This window comes from Periplaneta americana, unplaced genomic scaffold (genome assembly GCF_040183065.1).
Source record: "Periplaneta americana isolate PAMFEO1 unplaced genomic scaffold, P.americana_PAMFEO1_priV1 scaffold_21, whole genome shotgun sequence".
Classification (NCBI taxonomy): domain Eukaryota; kingdom Metazoa; phylum Arthropoda; class Insecta; order Blattodea; family Blattidae; genus Periplaneta; species Periplaneta americana.
The window spans coordinates 3,790,895-3,806,422 of record NW_027185502.1 but is presented as its reverse complement, the minus strand read 5'-3'; the positions used below and the strand labels follow the sequence as shown (position 1 = coordinate 3,806,422).

The 15,528-nt window shown below is 36.6% G+C and overlaps 1 protein-coding gene across 20 annotated transcripts in view; it reads right to left on the bottom strand.

Annotated features, from left to right (window-relative positions):
- Window positions 1-15,528, bottom strand: part of LOC138693808 (CD2 antigen cytoplasmic tail-binding protein 2 homolog) — a 107,127-nt gene that overhangs the window by 59,814 nt on the left and 31,785 nt on the right. For 10 of the 20 annotated variants that reach the window (XR_011330484.1, XR_011330486.1, XR_011330469.1 and 7 more), the window contains 2 exons: window positions 14,670-14,765; window positions 2,924-3,046 (listed from right to left, as the gene is read on the bottom strand). Coding sequence is in view for 1 of the 20 variants with exons in the window: in XM_069817609.1 (XP_069673710.1) it covers window positions 2,924-3,046; window positions 14,670-14,765 (219 nt within the window). In the remaining 19 variants the exon portion in view is untranslated. Of the gene's footprint in view, window positions 1-2,923; window positions 3,047-10,561; window positions 10,643-14,669; window positions 14,766-15,528 lie in introns of all 20 variants that reach the window. The other 10 variants (XR_011330483.1, XR_011330475.1, XR_011330479.1 and 7 more) reach the window with 2 other exon arrangements.

The window sequence follows — 15,528 nt, the reverse complement described above, 5'->3', positions numbered from 1 at the left end:
TCAAGCTTTCCTATGCAAATACTGCAACTTCAATATTTCGCATGGATCAACACTCCATAAAAATTATTTGAACTCCTGCTATTCTGACACAGTGGAAACGATTAGAGCTGAACTTGATGATTCCTACTTATGGGTTGCCACTGACGAGACGATCAATGACAGCAAAAAATATGGAAAAATATTTAATTATTAATTGCGCCACCAAACAATAATTAATTGAGGTTGAATCACGTGTGCACCTCTAATTTTTCATTAGTGTGCAAAAAAAATACATCTAATAAAGTGTAATTATTAAATTACATATTCTTTTTATTTATTACATATTTATCTACATATTTTGCCATTTTTAGCTACATATTTATGTACATATTTCTCATTTCCATATTACATAAAATCCGGGCTCTACTGATACGTGTGTCAATTCATTATTATGTACTAAAAGGAAGGTGGGTATAAAGCAGATAATAATAACACATACTTATTTCCTTGTGGAAGTGGAATAAAATAAAGCTCTTAATGGAAAGCTTACAGTCCCAAAGCTGATATGAATATATCTTGTCTACAAAGTAAAGAAGTATGTGTTTAAAAATTGATTTCAATAAATGTTTGTCAGATGAAGAGCCAGTGTTATAACAATTGAATCGGTCATTCTAGAAAGGGGTTAAGTAATGAAAAACGCGAAAATGAGTTAAGAGTGCCATTGCTTTCTCCAGGCCTAGACACACATTTCCATACAGAAATGGTGCAAATTTGCTCATTCTCAACGCGAAGCAGAGTACCATAAGCAGCGCAGTCATTGCAGGAAGGGGACAAGTCAGCGACTTACCTTCTTCCTGCACTGACTGACGACGTGACGCAACTGAGTGCCGCGGATCTAATAAATTACGCTTCCATCAGCTGATAAGGAAAATGACAGACAAGCTAGAAGTAGTAAGTGACCCAGGGGAAGAAAACTGTGTTATTAGTGGTAAACATAAGGTAAAGGTATCCCCGTAACATGCCATGAAGGCACTTGGGGGGCATGGAGGTAGAGCACCATGCTTTCCATGACCTCGGCACTAGAATGAGGTGGTAAACGCAATGAAATTAACTACTGCAGAAATGTAAATAAGAAAAATAAACTGAAGGCATTGGAACGTCAATTCCATTGGGAACTCTATAGCAGCCCATACGATTGGAGAACAATGTGGGTAAGAAACTACTCATTGTTTGTTTAGACGCTACTTTGGGTCATCAATTTCCAACATTCACAATTTCAAAGACCATATGGCGCACTTCTATTCCTATCATGAAGGTAAATATAGGCCACAAATCTTCAAATGAAGTGTGTTCCTTCTGAACTACATTGAAAGTAATGTCCCTTCTTCTGTCAAGGAATTGTATCTTATCTCTGATAACTGTGGAGGGCAAAATAAAAATCATACCTTAATTCGATTGTTGCTTGTACTGACCCAAATGGGGAGATTTAACAAAATCATTATTTTCCACAACGAGGCCATTCATTTCTTCCCTGTGTGTCCACACCTGTGGAGTAACGGTCAGCGCATCTGGCTGCGAAACCAGGTGGCCTGGGTTTGATTCCCGGTCGGGGCAAGTTACCTGATTGAGGTTTTGTCCAGGGTTTTCCCTCAACCCAATATTAGCAAATGCTGGGTAACTTTCGGTGCTTGACCCCGGACTCATTTCACCGACATTATCACCTTCATCTCATTCAGACGCTAAATAACCTGAGATGTTGATAAAGCGTCGTAAAATAACCTACAAAAAAAAATTCTTCCCTGTCACCGCAATTTTGGTGTAGTGAAGCGCAAACTAAGGAAGACAGACAGGGTATATGTGCCAGACCAATACAATACCTTCATCCACCAGGCAAACACAACAGATTTTCTGTAGAATCAGTTACTACTGATGACATTTTGAATTTTAAATACTGGTGGCCAGAGTATTAGGCCTACAAGAAAACCACCTGATCATTAGACACACTGAGGAAGAAAGGGAAAGATAACAATATGTTTACTTCAGTACAATTCAGTGAATTTGTTTACTCTAAAGATGATCCAGGATGTGTGACTGCCAGTTTGTTCATTGGTAGTGAAATGAGGAAACACAGATTCTGGACGTATAGTAATGTCTACACAAAAGCATACAATGGGAAAATTCCCATTAATACGAAAAAAAATTTGGAGACGTATCGAAAGTGAGGCAATACATTCCATTGGAACACACTTTCTTTTACGAAGAGATCCTGAACTGGCCACCTTGTGACAAGGAATCTACAAATGACGTGGTTTCCAACGTCTAACAATACACTCTATAACAAGTGAAACAAATGATTTTGTATAGTACTTTAGTGTATTTTTATTGTGCTCTCGTATATGCAGTTTTTAAGTATTAGTTTAAAAGTAGAGCTTTGATTTAAAACTGTGATATAAAGTCACATATTGGTACATTTCTGTAATACGAATAATGACTAAAATGTAAAAATAATTATGTAAATGGTGACAGTAATGTAGTAATTACACACAAAACATCGTTTTCATTGTAATTATTACCATTTAGTTCGATTTCAAATATTTCATTAGCCCAAAATTGTAAATTATATTTTTTTCTTTTATATTTAACAATTCCTTGCAGAAAGGGGATAAGTCATGGTTCGATTAAACAACTTTAAACAAAAGTGTTTGAGATGTCAGATGTCTAACATGATATATTATACTTCACATTTCATAAACAAAGTAAGAAAAAATATTTATGATTACTCCAGTATTGGAAGAAGAAAACAGTTTTTATTGATTATCTCAAAAGTAAGATTTTATGACTTATCCCCTTTCTGCAATGACCGATTCAATTATAAAAAGTCTCTCTGCAACATACATTTTGATTTATGTAACTTATGTATACTAAAGTATTAACCGGTACTTACTTCCAATACCGATACTTTTCTCAGTCTTAGAATCTCCTTGTTTTCCTTAGCAAGACTGCTAGCCAGAATATCTTGTAGGAGATCCTCCTTTGAATCAGATAACTGCAATGCACCACTCGGCAGCTATGAAGAAAAAAAGAAATCAGTAATAATTATGCTGGAAAGAGTATGAGGCGTTGTGGATACTTTGTATTAGGAGCAACCTTGAAATCGTGATTCTTTGTTGAGTTCACCCCTGCTATACGCAGTGCCTCATATATTCCATTGCTTTTTAATCAATTTTCTGTATTTTTCCTTATACAGATTGAACCATAAGTAATATCGTTAATTTCTCGTTCTCGTTCAGCAAAAGAATTTTACAATCTAGCAGGAAAGAATTGGGGATGCTCCAGGAATACTTTATAAACTACATTCAAAATGTTTATACAGTTAGTGTTGACATACTGCGAAGAAATTTTAATTACTTCACCTTTCATAAACGAAATAGAATATGTTCAAAACCAATCTCTCAGGCTCATTACTGGTGGAATCAAAACAACTCCACTAGATTCTATGAGATTCCTCACTAATATTAACAGCATCAAGAACAATAGAAGAAAAAGCACTAATTCAATATGAAAAACTTATCAGATTACCAGGAAACAATTGGCAGTCATACAGTCCTCTCTGTAGACTGAAAACTCAAAAAAGTTTCATATACATGGTTCAAGAATTAAAACTGAAAATATAATCTAAATTTAACAGAAAAAATACTGAAATCAGAAGTAAACACTGAAATAATAAAACAATTGTCTTTAGAGACAATTAATATTAGGTACCCTCCACAAAACTGGCTTCATTTATACACCGACGGATCCTTGATCTCCAGAGAACAAGGTGCCGGTGCAGGTGTTACGTGCTGTCTCTTCTCACTTTATAGATCTCTTGGATATGGAACAACAAGTTTTGATGGAGAAATCATTGCAATAAGTGAAAGTCTCAGGAATCTTCTATGCCACATCAATAAATTTAAGACTGTAGTTATATTGTCAGACTCCAAAGCAGCTATTCAATCAATAATCTCTAAACACACACCTTCATCTCAAACAGAAGAAATAACTAAAATACTCTCTCAATTAATATCACTCAATAAAAGAATTATATTCCAATGGATACCATTCCATTGTGGAATCCTGGGAAACGAGAATCTGGATGCTTTAGCAAAGAAGGGCAGCACTGCTACTTACAGACCTGTTACTAAATCTACGTATTACTCTGTGAAAAGATTTATTAAATCTACATACTTAGACTTCAACAAACAAAATTTGATAACACAATCCCAAGGGAAAAAAATGGAACTATGTGCATCATAATCCACAGTTAATTCCCGATTTACCACGCAAATCGTCTGTAGCTGTATTTGGATTGGCAACAGGCCATGATTGTTTGCCCAAACACCTACATAGAATTGGAATATATCAGTCCCCTAACTGCCCATTGTGCAACTCAAACCAAGAAATGGATTCGAAACACCTCAAAATCTGTGCTTCAGTGGTTGGACATGATAATATCTTTGAAAAATATTGGAGTGCAAGAGGTCAAATGACTTTATTGTCAAACGCCTGGCATTTGAAAACAACAACAATCTTACATTTATCCGGATTAAATTTCTGCACATTTAAAGAACAAAATTAAAATTCTTTCAATCATTCATTATCATAATTTATTGCTCTCTTAAATTGACTGAGTATATTGGGAATTAAATCAGTGGCTTTCCCAAAATTTGCTATGAAATGTTTCATATAAAAAAATTTTTATCTCCAAAAGGAAGCAAAAAAGAGCAAAACTGTATTAAACTGTTTTGTTTGAAATATGTCAAACAACTCCCTGAAATTATGGATATTACTTAAGGTTCACTCTGAGAATATTAAACTCTAGTAGACTCACTGTATCATTTAACCCTAGATGGACCAAGCTTTTTTTAGTACCACGCTGGACCAAGGGAGGGCTAATTAATGTCCACCATTATATTTTAGCTTTATGGTTGTATTTACAATTTTTGCGTAAGTATTATTTCTGTATTGAGTGAATTAAGTAAGAAATAAAGTATATTGAGAAACAAATATTTTTTATATCTTGAAAATTGTCAAATTAAATTAATTATTGAAAGTTAATGCTTGAACAAATTCTTATGCATTATTCACATCTTCATTCAGATTTATCCACCTCATTCACAAACTCACAGCGTGTGTTTGTCTTTTGACTGTGTTTTCCACACACATATAAGTTGCATTTTCCACAAACAATGGTTGTTTTTCCTAATTTATTTAGTTTTTCACTCTTGGTGCAAAACCATTTGCTACATGTATGTCATCTCCGTTTCCCTAATGGCTGCTGCTAATTCTGCGTTGTTTTTGTGATTTTCTTCTTGAGGATGGCTTCCATTGACATGATGATATTGTTCTGCAGTCCAATTATGTTTCCAGCACCATGTTCCACATTTGGTTTGATTAGTTGTAACCCCAGTTCCTGTAGATAAAAGCGCCGCCTGTTTGTTTTCTTGTCATTAGATCTCCAACCTGCCTTGTGTTCTTATCATCAAATTTGATGATAGAAGATCATGAAATCTGTTCCGACTCATGCTGGCTATGTATACTGACCTTCCAAGCTCTTGGGACCATAAGTCATGGTAATCTAGGTTGTTGTAGTTATTTGCGCCCATCAAAATGAGAGTAACTCTGAATGCGAGGGTTTCAGTTGGACTTGCTTCTGAGACACTCCTTCTCTCTGCTTCCTCGTTTGTGTGTTGCACAATTTTAGACGCAACTTCATCAGTAAACCCATCAGTATCACCATTATCATAATCACAGTCCAGGTCTTCAATTTGTTGAACTTCATCTTCAGTTTCACTAAGACACTCATCAACAATATCATAACTTTCTTCCTCGTAATGTTCTAAAACTGCTTCCGATTCACTTTCCATATTATATAATTATCTGCTCAAACTTCTGAATCAGACCACGGTCAGAGACAGAATAACACTGATTATAAAATGAGTTTTCAATCCATACAGCAATTCCAACAATGTACGAGGCGCGTCCATAAAGTAACTTTCCCACTCGTCCCACAGCTAGCAAACATTATGTTTTGCGAAGCGACTGCGTGTACGTGATGGAATACTGTCCTGGCACGGCGCATGCTCTAGCGGAACTTCCCGAGTGCTCTCAGTAGCTTCGTTTCATTGGTTGAAGATGGACGCTCCTATTCCAGCTCCCGCCGCGTGTGAAGTGCGATCAGTGATAAAGATTTGAATGCACAGGGCATAGCGCCGATTGAAATTGATCGTCAGCTGTGCCAGGTCTATGGGCCCAAGATCATGAGCAAGCAGATGGTGCGTTGCTCCACAAGGTCGTCTGTGATGATGGTTGGCCTCCCACTGCACTCCTCGTCCTGCACATTTTGGCGTCCTGCTGAAAATTGTCTACAGCAGCGACGCACCATCTGCTTGGTCATGAACTGGCACAGATGACGATAAATTTCAATCGGCGCTATGCCCTGTGCATTCAAAACCTCATCATTGATCACACTTCACACGCAGCGGGAGCTGGAATAGGAGCTTCCATCTTCAACCAATGCAACGAAGCTACTGAGAGCACTCGGGAAGTTCCTCTAGCGCATGCGCCATGCCAGGACATTACTCTATCACGTACACGCAGTCGCTTCGCACAACATAATGTTTGCTAGCTGTGGGACGAGTGGGAAAGTTACTTTATGAACGCGCCTCGTAATATAATGTTGGTTTCCAAATAAGTCCATTGTTACAACATATGTTTGGAGTTGCGAATAATAAGTTCATTGTCGTAACATAGTCCCGAGCCGTGGCGCCGTGGTCTAAGGCATCCTGCCTATGACTCGCATTACAGAATGCGCGCTACTTTGAGTTCTCATGGAGGAAGAAATTTTTTCATCAAATTTCGGCCAGTGTATGGACCGGTGCCCACCCAGCATCGTGCTGCACTTGGGGAGCTACGATAAGTAGCGAAAAACCGGTTCCTCAAACCAGCTATAACGGCTGAGGGGATCATCGTGCTAACCACAAGATACCTCCGTTCTGGTTGGATGATCGTCCACCTCTGCTTCGGCATGTGGACGTGAGGCTAGCAACCAGCTGGTCGGTCTTTTCTCTTCATGGGCTGTAGTGGCATGGATTTACTTTTTTTTGTTGTAACATATATTTATAATTTCGAATAAAAAAATTGTTACGAGTTGGACCAAGGGATGGTTATTTTGTGACCACTTCGAAATTTGGTCCATATAATTAGGTTTTCAACCAAAAAAACTTGATTTTCTTTATTGAATCATTAACTTTATACTATTTCTGACACAAAATGAGAACACCATAGTCTGAACATGTTCTATACTATAATAGCAATAGTTCTAAAAAAGTGTGGACATAAATTGACCCTCCCTTGGTCCATCTAGGGTTAATGATATTGAGTTGAATATCTGTTCTAGAGCTGAAATTGGCAACCCCTATTCCCTGTGTAATAGTTTCTTCTGTCAGTAACAGGCTGGAAGGATATTAATAGAGCCTACTTTCAAATCTCCAATGTGTTTCAGCCAGAAAATTTATAGTAAAGCCATTCTTATTTTTTTAACTTGAGAGAAGTTTTATATGATATTCTTATTGAATTTGGTATCCCAAAGAAACTAGTTCGATTAATTAAAATGTGTCTCAGTGAAACGTACAGCAGAGTTCGTATAGGTCAGTTTCTGTTAGATGTGTTTCCAATTCACTGCGGGCTAAAGCAAGGAGATGCACTATCACCTTTACTTTTTAACTTTGCTCTAGAGTATGCCGCTAGGAAAGTCCAGGATAACAGAGAGGGTTTGGAATTGAACGGGTTACATCAGCTGCTTGTCTATGCAGATGACGTGATTATGTTAGGAGAAAATCCACAGACAATTAGGGAAAACACGGGAATTTTACTGGAAGCAAGTAAAGAGATAGGTTTGAAAGTAAATCCCGAAAAGACAAAGTATATGATTATGTCTCGTGACGAGAATATTGTACGAAATGAAAATATAAAAATTGGAAATTTATCTTTTGAAGAGGTGGAGAAGTTCAAATATCTTGGAGCAACAGTAACAAATATAAATGATACTCGGGAGGAAATTAAACACAGAATAAATATGGGAAATGCCTGTTATTATTCGGTTAAGAAGCTTTTATCATCCAGTCTTCTGTCAAAAAATCTGAAAGTTAGAATTTATAAAACTGTTATATTACCGGTTTTCTTTATGGTTGTGAAACTTGGACTTTCATTTTGAGAGAGGAACATAGGTTAAGGGTGTTTGAGAATAAGGTTCTCAGGAAAATATTTGGGGCTAAGAAGGATGAAGTTACAGGACAATGGAGAAAGTTACACAACACAGAACTGGATGCATTGTATTCTTCACCTGACATAATTAGGAACATTAAATTCAGATGTTTGAGATGGGCAGGGCATGTAACACGTGTGGGCAAATCGAGAAATGCATATAGAGTGTTAGTTGGGAGGGCGGAAGGAAAAAGACCTTTAGGGAGGCCGAGACGTAGATGGGAAAATAATATTAAAATGGATTTGAGGGAGGAGGGATTTGATGATAGAGAATGGATTAATCTTGCTCAGGATAGGGACCAATGGCGGGCTTATGTGAGGGCGGCAATGAACCTCCGGGTTCCTTAAAAGCCAGTAAGTAAGTAAGTATAAGTTCTGTTCAGCACTAGGTAATATCCCAGAAATTCGGTCCATACATTTTCAGGCCAGTTTTGTCGTGCATATAATTTCTAAACTACATGACACATTCCAATAAAGTAAATGGAGACCGACAGAAGGATAAATGTATCCAACGTATCATTGAATTGGAGTGAGTGACATCATCTATCTTCACTGCGGTAGAGGGGAAGTTTAGGCACGAATTGGCAGGTCCCATAGTAGCCTTGGCAGTGTAACTCGAGAATGCGAAGCGATAGAACGTTCTTCTTCTTCTTCTTCTTATTTGGTATTACAGCTCAGGTGGGCCTTAACCTCCTCTATGGCTCTCTTCCATCCGATAGAACGTTCACAATTGTGTAAATGATTCGTACCAGTAACGAACCAGACTACAATCCCAATTGAGAAACAATCAATAGTCGACATGTTAAATTGAAAAAATTCCAAAGTGCAATTGAATGAAGAGAGAAAATTCACAATGTCGAGACATATACAGCGCAAAGGGGAGTGGGAGTATAAGCAATGGGTAGCAAACAATACAGTACAATGGTTAATGTAGCTACCGACATATTTACTTTCAATGCATACAAGGTTGGGACAGAATTTCATGTAACTTCGAAAACGTTGAATTACATGACAAACAAAAATCTTTATCCCTCGCCAACTGTTGTACATGATTAGCTAAGAACTTCAGACCTGCCGTTAAAAAAAAAAAACAATCCAAGCATCCCCTGCTTTGTAAATATTGATATTGTAACGGTATATGTATGAATGATTTGTCTTTGTAATCTGACAGGATGTAATGACATGTATGATAGGGTGGAGTGAAAAGTATAGGGAAAAATTTTTTTGTTGAATTTCAAATCGGCAGAGTGTGCAAATGTTGTGTATTGATATAGCTATTATTCATTGAAAATCTCAAGTTTCTATCTCAATTCTTTGATGCGCCCCAAGCGCTGTGAAGAATAGAACAAATATCGGAACATCAAACGGTTAAACATTTTTTATAGTAATCTACAAATTACTATTTCAAAGCATATTTCAAGTCATTTTAAACATCTAGTACATACACTTCACTTACAAATACTAATTTCGGTAATTACTGCTAAAATGCCCACTTAAAAAAATAATAATTCAATTTTAATGAAATAATTATTTACTTATAACAGCCCTTGGACAAACGGGTATATTACAAATGAATAAGTGAATACATTATACCATATTTAGTTAGTGATACAATTTGTGTAATATTTTGCAACTTATTTTCCAAATTTCAAGGAGTATATTCAGACTTTGTATTGAATGATTTCATTAGAGACCTTGATTGTAATTCTGCAAGAACAAAACCATGTCGACTGTCTTCCCCACAAACACTTTTGGATGTTTCTGTTATAAGGTGAACATAAATCTCAGTCGCTCGAGTGTGATGTGGAAATTTGAGTATGTCAATGTTCATCTCCTGTCGTGAATGAATTACATCTAATATTTCTTCTTCTTATCTACATTTGATGGTTCGTGTCTGTGTTTCTTGCCAGTGAATGAGTTCAGTGTAATCCTTAGCTTAAAAATTCACTTCTGGAACACGGAACATTCTTACCCTTGTAAAAGATTTCGAAGAATATCTTGCTGCTATAATTCTTCTGAGTGCTAGCTGCTGAATGTCTCTTCTCTCATCAGTTATCATCGATAAAATAATGTTTTAAGAATGAGCAAAGAAGCTCTTTCTCTGAATAACTGGATCAATAATGGCCTTTATTTCTTTGGGTAAATATCGAGACAGATTTATCAGTTTCCAGAGGTGAAGTGAACCTTCTGTTGATTTTGGTTTCATTTTAATAGAAAACCAGACTGGTTAATAACGTATGTTGCAAGTATTATGAGTTCCTCAGAAGGTTTTTCTTACCGATATAGAGTCTCAATATCCTGCTTGCTGTAGTCAACCATCTGGAATGAAGGACTGGTCCTGGCTTCCTTGGCGATAATTCTGTGGAACAGACATCAGTTGATATAACTTGACATACATCATTCAGGTATTTCTGATGTGTACTTAGATCAGATATTACTTCTTAAATTATGTGTGGGAAATTCTCTACCTTTATACGATTATATTTTATAAGGGGAATGTCTTCACATTTCTTTATTGCTTTCCCAAGTGGTCCAGGCAGAGACGTTGGGTTTACTGTGTTACCATCCATTCTGTGAAATAAATGTCTTAAGGACAGGTGATTATTATGAAGAAGACAAAAAAACCATTGCAAAGGCCGATTTAGTTCCACTTCCAATAGATGTATGACTCCACCTTTGACTCCAGTATTTACATTTGTTCCATCACATCCTATTACTTTGAGATTTTCTAAGCAAATATTCTGTTTATGGAAAAATTATAAAATCTCTTGTAAGATAACTTTTTATTCACCACTTGGAACTGTAATGTGACCTATGTATCTTGAATCTGGTTCTTGAACAAGTATGTAATGATCTTCCAATTGAGTAGATGCATGGAATTTGTAACCCTTCTTAATTTGAACTGTTTTAAGAACTTTTCTTCCATCGAAGTACAACCCATTAAGAGGGCGGGAATTTTCAGCAAATCTTTCCATAGCTTTCTGTCTAAACTTCTTCCTTTCTCTGCGTACTTTACAACGATCGATGACATTACTTGTCTCGCCATCATATCCAACATCAATGTCTTGCAAAAGAGCACTAGCAATAGAGGCAGCTGCTCGATGTGAAAGGCCACGCCTTGCCATGTTTGGAAGATGCGATCTCATTTGATTTTTCTTTATTCTGGTTATTGGTTTAATTCTACTTTTATTTCCTTCCCCATCTTCTAATCCTGAAATGCTTTCAGATGCAATACTTATCGGATATTCTGTTGACACTCACCTCCAGTCTCCTTTGTTCCTTCACTTTTGTTCATCTTTCTTCTTAATATACCAGGTCAATACCACCAATTACCATTTTCTTCATAGTTCTCTGGTCAACAATGAACTCTCATTACTTGGAATCTTCTTGTCTTTTGGACACTTGCATTTTGAAAAGTCTGTACATTTGCAAAAGGCAATATGGAACAATTGTGAATTAGTAGTTTTGCAGTAGTTTTCAATTTTAGTTTTGTAATTCGTACCAATTTCTCTATCTTAGAATGGTTTCAATATGTTTCTGTATTCATTGTGTAATTGAATGATGTTTCAACTACACGCTTATGAGTAATGTGAGGAATAGATGCTTTCCTCCACACCTTTTCAACATCTACGGAAACTATTTCTGCAATATCTCCGATGTCTGGTTCTTTTGAATGACTATCAAGTTTCATGTTCCATCTCACAGTTAACAGTTCCTCAGTACATCAGCACTGGTGGGAAGAACATTTTCTGATATTTTTGGTAGAGTGTCAGATATTGGGCATTCTGTTGTGCTCCTTGTATTTGGGTACCCTTACCCCTTTCCAATATCTCGCTACGACTGTGATCCATATCCTCTCTCAAACTGAAAATGAGGTAATATAATCAATTAAGTAATAAGAATAAAACAAAAGCTAATTTTTCTTATTTTTAGCTATAAGGACATTTTTGAAGCCTCTGGGGCGCATTTAAATATTAAAATAAATCCAAAAAATTTCGTACACGATCATTTGACATTAAATGACAACTTTTTAAAGTCCTGCCGAATTTAAATTGTGAAATTAATTTTTTGACTCCACCCTAATGTATGAGTGCTGTTTATTTATAATTTTAGAGCATGTGCGTTCAGAAAAGGTTTTTCGATGTGGCAAATTCTGATATGTTTTCTCGTTTCTACGCGCATGCGTCGATGGCCCTTTGGCCGCCAGTTCGATGGTGCAGACTGAGTCAGTCTATACAGTAGCTGACTAGAGCTGGAGCCATCAGCTCAGACCGGAAAGGCTTGGTGTCCATGTCTGGGAACCATAGGCCTATATCTCAACCCATGATGTGAAGGTAAACTGGCCACTGTACTCGGGGTTTTCTCTAAAACTAATTGAATTATAGCCCACTGAGTTTTTCTTTTGCGCATATTGTGGGATTTTGGTGAAATTATTGAAATTCTAAAAGAGGTTTTCCTTTTCCTGTGAAGATCGGCCGTGGCACTTAAAGATTTTGCTAGGCTGAAACGAATCCACATCGTCAGTCTGTATGCTGTAATGATTAGTTAAGATTGTGATTTATTCTGATAGAATAACAAAGATCATGAGCTGATTATATATAGATATGAGATGAATAATGTTGAATGACTGAATTTTAATTTTATCGTATTGTTAAAATAAATTCTCAGTGTCAGTTTAATGTTGCTCAAAAACAAACACAATTTTGTACATTTAGCTTGTCTAATTTTTCAACATTATGAAACTGGTTTAATCAAAGGTTTTGAGGCATAAAGAGAATTGTTGGTTTAAGGTTGAGTTTATTTAGTGAAAAATAAAGTTCTGATACAAACTGCATATTTCGTAGTGTAAGAATTTATTATAATCTTTGGTAGAAAAGGATAACTTCAGTACCGGTATCATGTTACCATAATATCACTCATCACCTGGCAACCCTGTGTGTAGCTACATGTCGTCGTTGTTTCTGCAATAACTCCTATGTGACATATTTATCGATTTTCAGATTTATTTTTCTATTAAATTAACTTAAATAGTGATACAACAAATAATAAAATCTCCTATATGTAATTATATTTCTTCCTTTCGAAAATGTATGAATTCACAATACGTATGAAGATGAATAAATGTGTTTTTTCCTCCTACTGAAAATTTGTGTATTTTGCACATAGGAGTTATTGCAGAAACAACGACGATATGAGTCACTCAGCTAAGTGTGCTCCTAGTATAATGGCAGTTGACATTGGACATATACGTCAACGTATATGCCTAACTTGGAGTCAGGTCATAAAGGGAAACATTGAAGGAGGAGAATTCGATCCGGTGCTGTGGATTGAATTCGGTGTACCTCAGTGGTCAGAGCACTTTGTATGTAGAACCAAGGACCCGGGTTTGATCCCCGGTGCCGAAGCGAATTTTTCTCCTCAAATATTAATTGTCAATATTACAGAGAATATTCTGTATGACAAATTAATAAATCTATAATATTCTCATAGCTAGCAGTGCATATGTCTGCACAGATTACTGTGCACTTAACTGCTGAATCTCGGCCAAATAAGTCACTCAGCTGAGTACGCTCCTAGTATAATGGCAGTTGACATTGAACATATTAGTCAACATATATGCCTAACTTGCAGTCAGGCCACAAAGGGAAACATTGAAGGAGGAGAATTCGATCCGGTGCTGTGGATTGAATTCGGCGTAGCTCAGTGGTCAGAGTGCTTGGTACGTAGAACCAAGGACCCGGGTTCGATCCCCGGCACCAGAGCAAACTTTTCTCCTCAAATATTAATCATGAATTTACTTTGATTGATATATTTTGAATGATATATTTTGAATTTTAAGGTCATTTCAAAGGTCAGTTTAATAATATATGAGGTGTCACTGCATAAGGATCATGTGCAGAGACTAAGTGGAATGCAGAGAATAGGAAAGATTTGAGAATGCTGGGTTTGCAGTGAAAGGCCTGCCTTTGGGCAGAACACGTGTGTGTGTGTGCGTGTGTGCGTGTGCGCGTGCGTGCATGTGTCTTGAGAAGCCTCTTACAAATCCTGAGGAATTGAAATGAGAGAAATTTTAACAGTCTATATATATATTTTTGGGGAGGCTAAAAACAAACCATCATCTTTCTTATCATTCATCTCGGGGAAGGATTACAGCAAAGAGAAAAAATACTGCAATGGAAGAAAACTGGATTTGCAAGAATTTTACAATGGACAAATATTTAACATACCTTGCTGTATAATGGCAAAGAACATCATTTTCATGACATTTTTATTTCATATTTGGAATTACGTTGGTAATTTTAATATTCTTATTTCACAACTTAATACAACATTAGCCAATATTTTAAGAACTTTCATTGAGTCACATTGTAAAATGTTGGTCATACCTGACTATATTCATCAGAAGTCAATATCCGGTCACTATTATCTGGTATTTCATGAGAAGTCCCGGTACGTGAAGTATGATGTTCAAGATTAGGTTTCTGAAAATATACAGAATTTGATATTACAAATTTAATAAGAGTAATTATAATACTCATTGGCCACTCCACAAAAAGTATTTCACATCTAGGTCTACAATATTTTAATAGATATTATTGATCGTCCAGCACTGTAGCACTATATCTATGAGGAAATAAATAAGATAACAGTAAGTAAATAACAAGAAGGAGGTGAGCCAATTTTATAGGTCCATCTGTGCCAGAAAAAGAATGTTTGAAAACAGTTATTCGATAAATTTCTAAAATTATGTGTTCTTCATCAGATGAAGTGGATGAATCTGAAGGGTCTAGTACAGGGATGCGAAACTCATAAGTAGGGGTGAGATATACTTTGACTCACCGCTGGCTATGTCGTCGCCAGTGGCGTATTTGAAGGCGGTTTGTAAGTAACACAATGCAATACAGAACACTGAAATGAAATGAAATGATTAATCTAAAAATGTCCTGTTAAGGGCAAAGGCCTCCTCCTATAGAGGGAGAGCTCTATTTGTCTCACGCTGTGAGCTACTCCCCATAAGAGGTGTTTACATGCTTGAAATTGTTCACTTGGTTCACATTCTGCAGTGTTTTGATATTGTTCACTTGTTTCTGTCGCACTGGTTTTAGTCACTGTTCACTTGTTTTCTTAGGTTTTTCCAGTCTTCCCTATTTCTTGCTCTGCTTGACCAATGGCTTCCTACTCGTTCACTGAAGAGGTAGGTCCATCTTCTTCTTGGTCTTCTGCTGATCTCTTGCCAATGCGGGG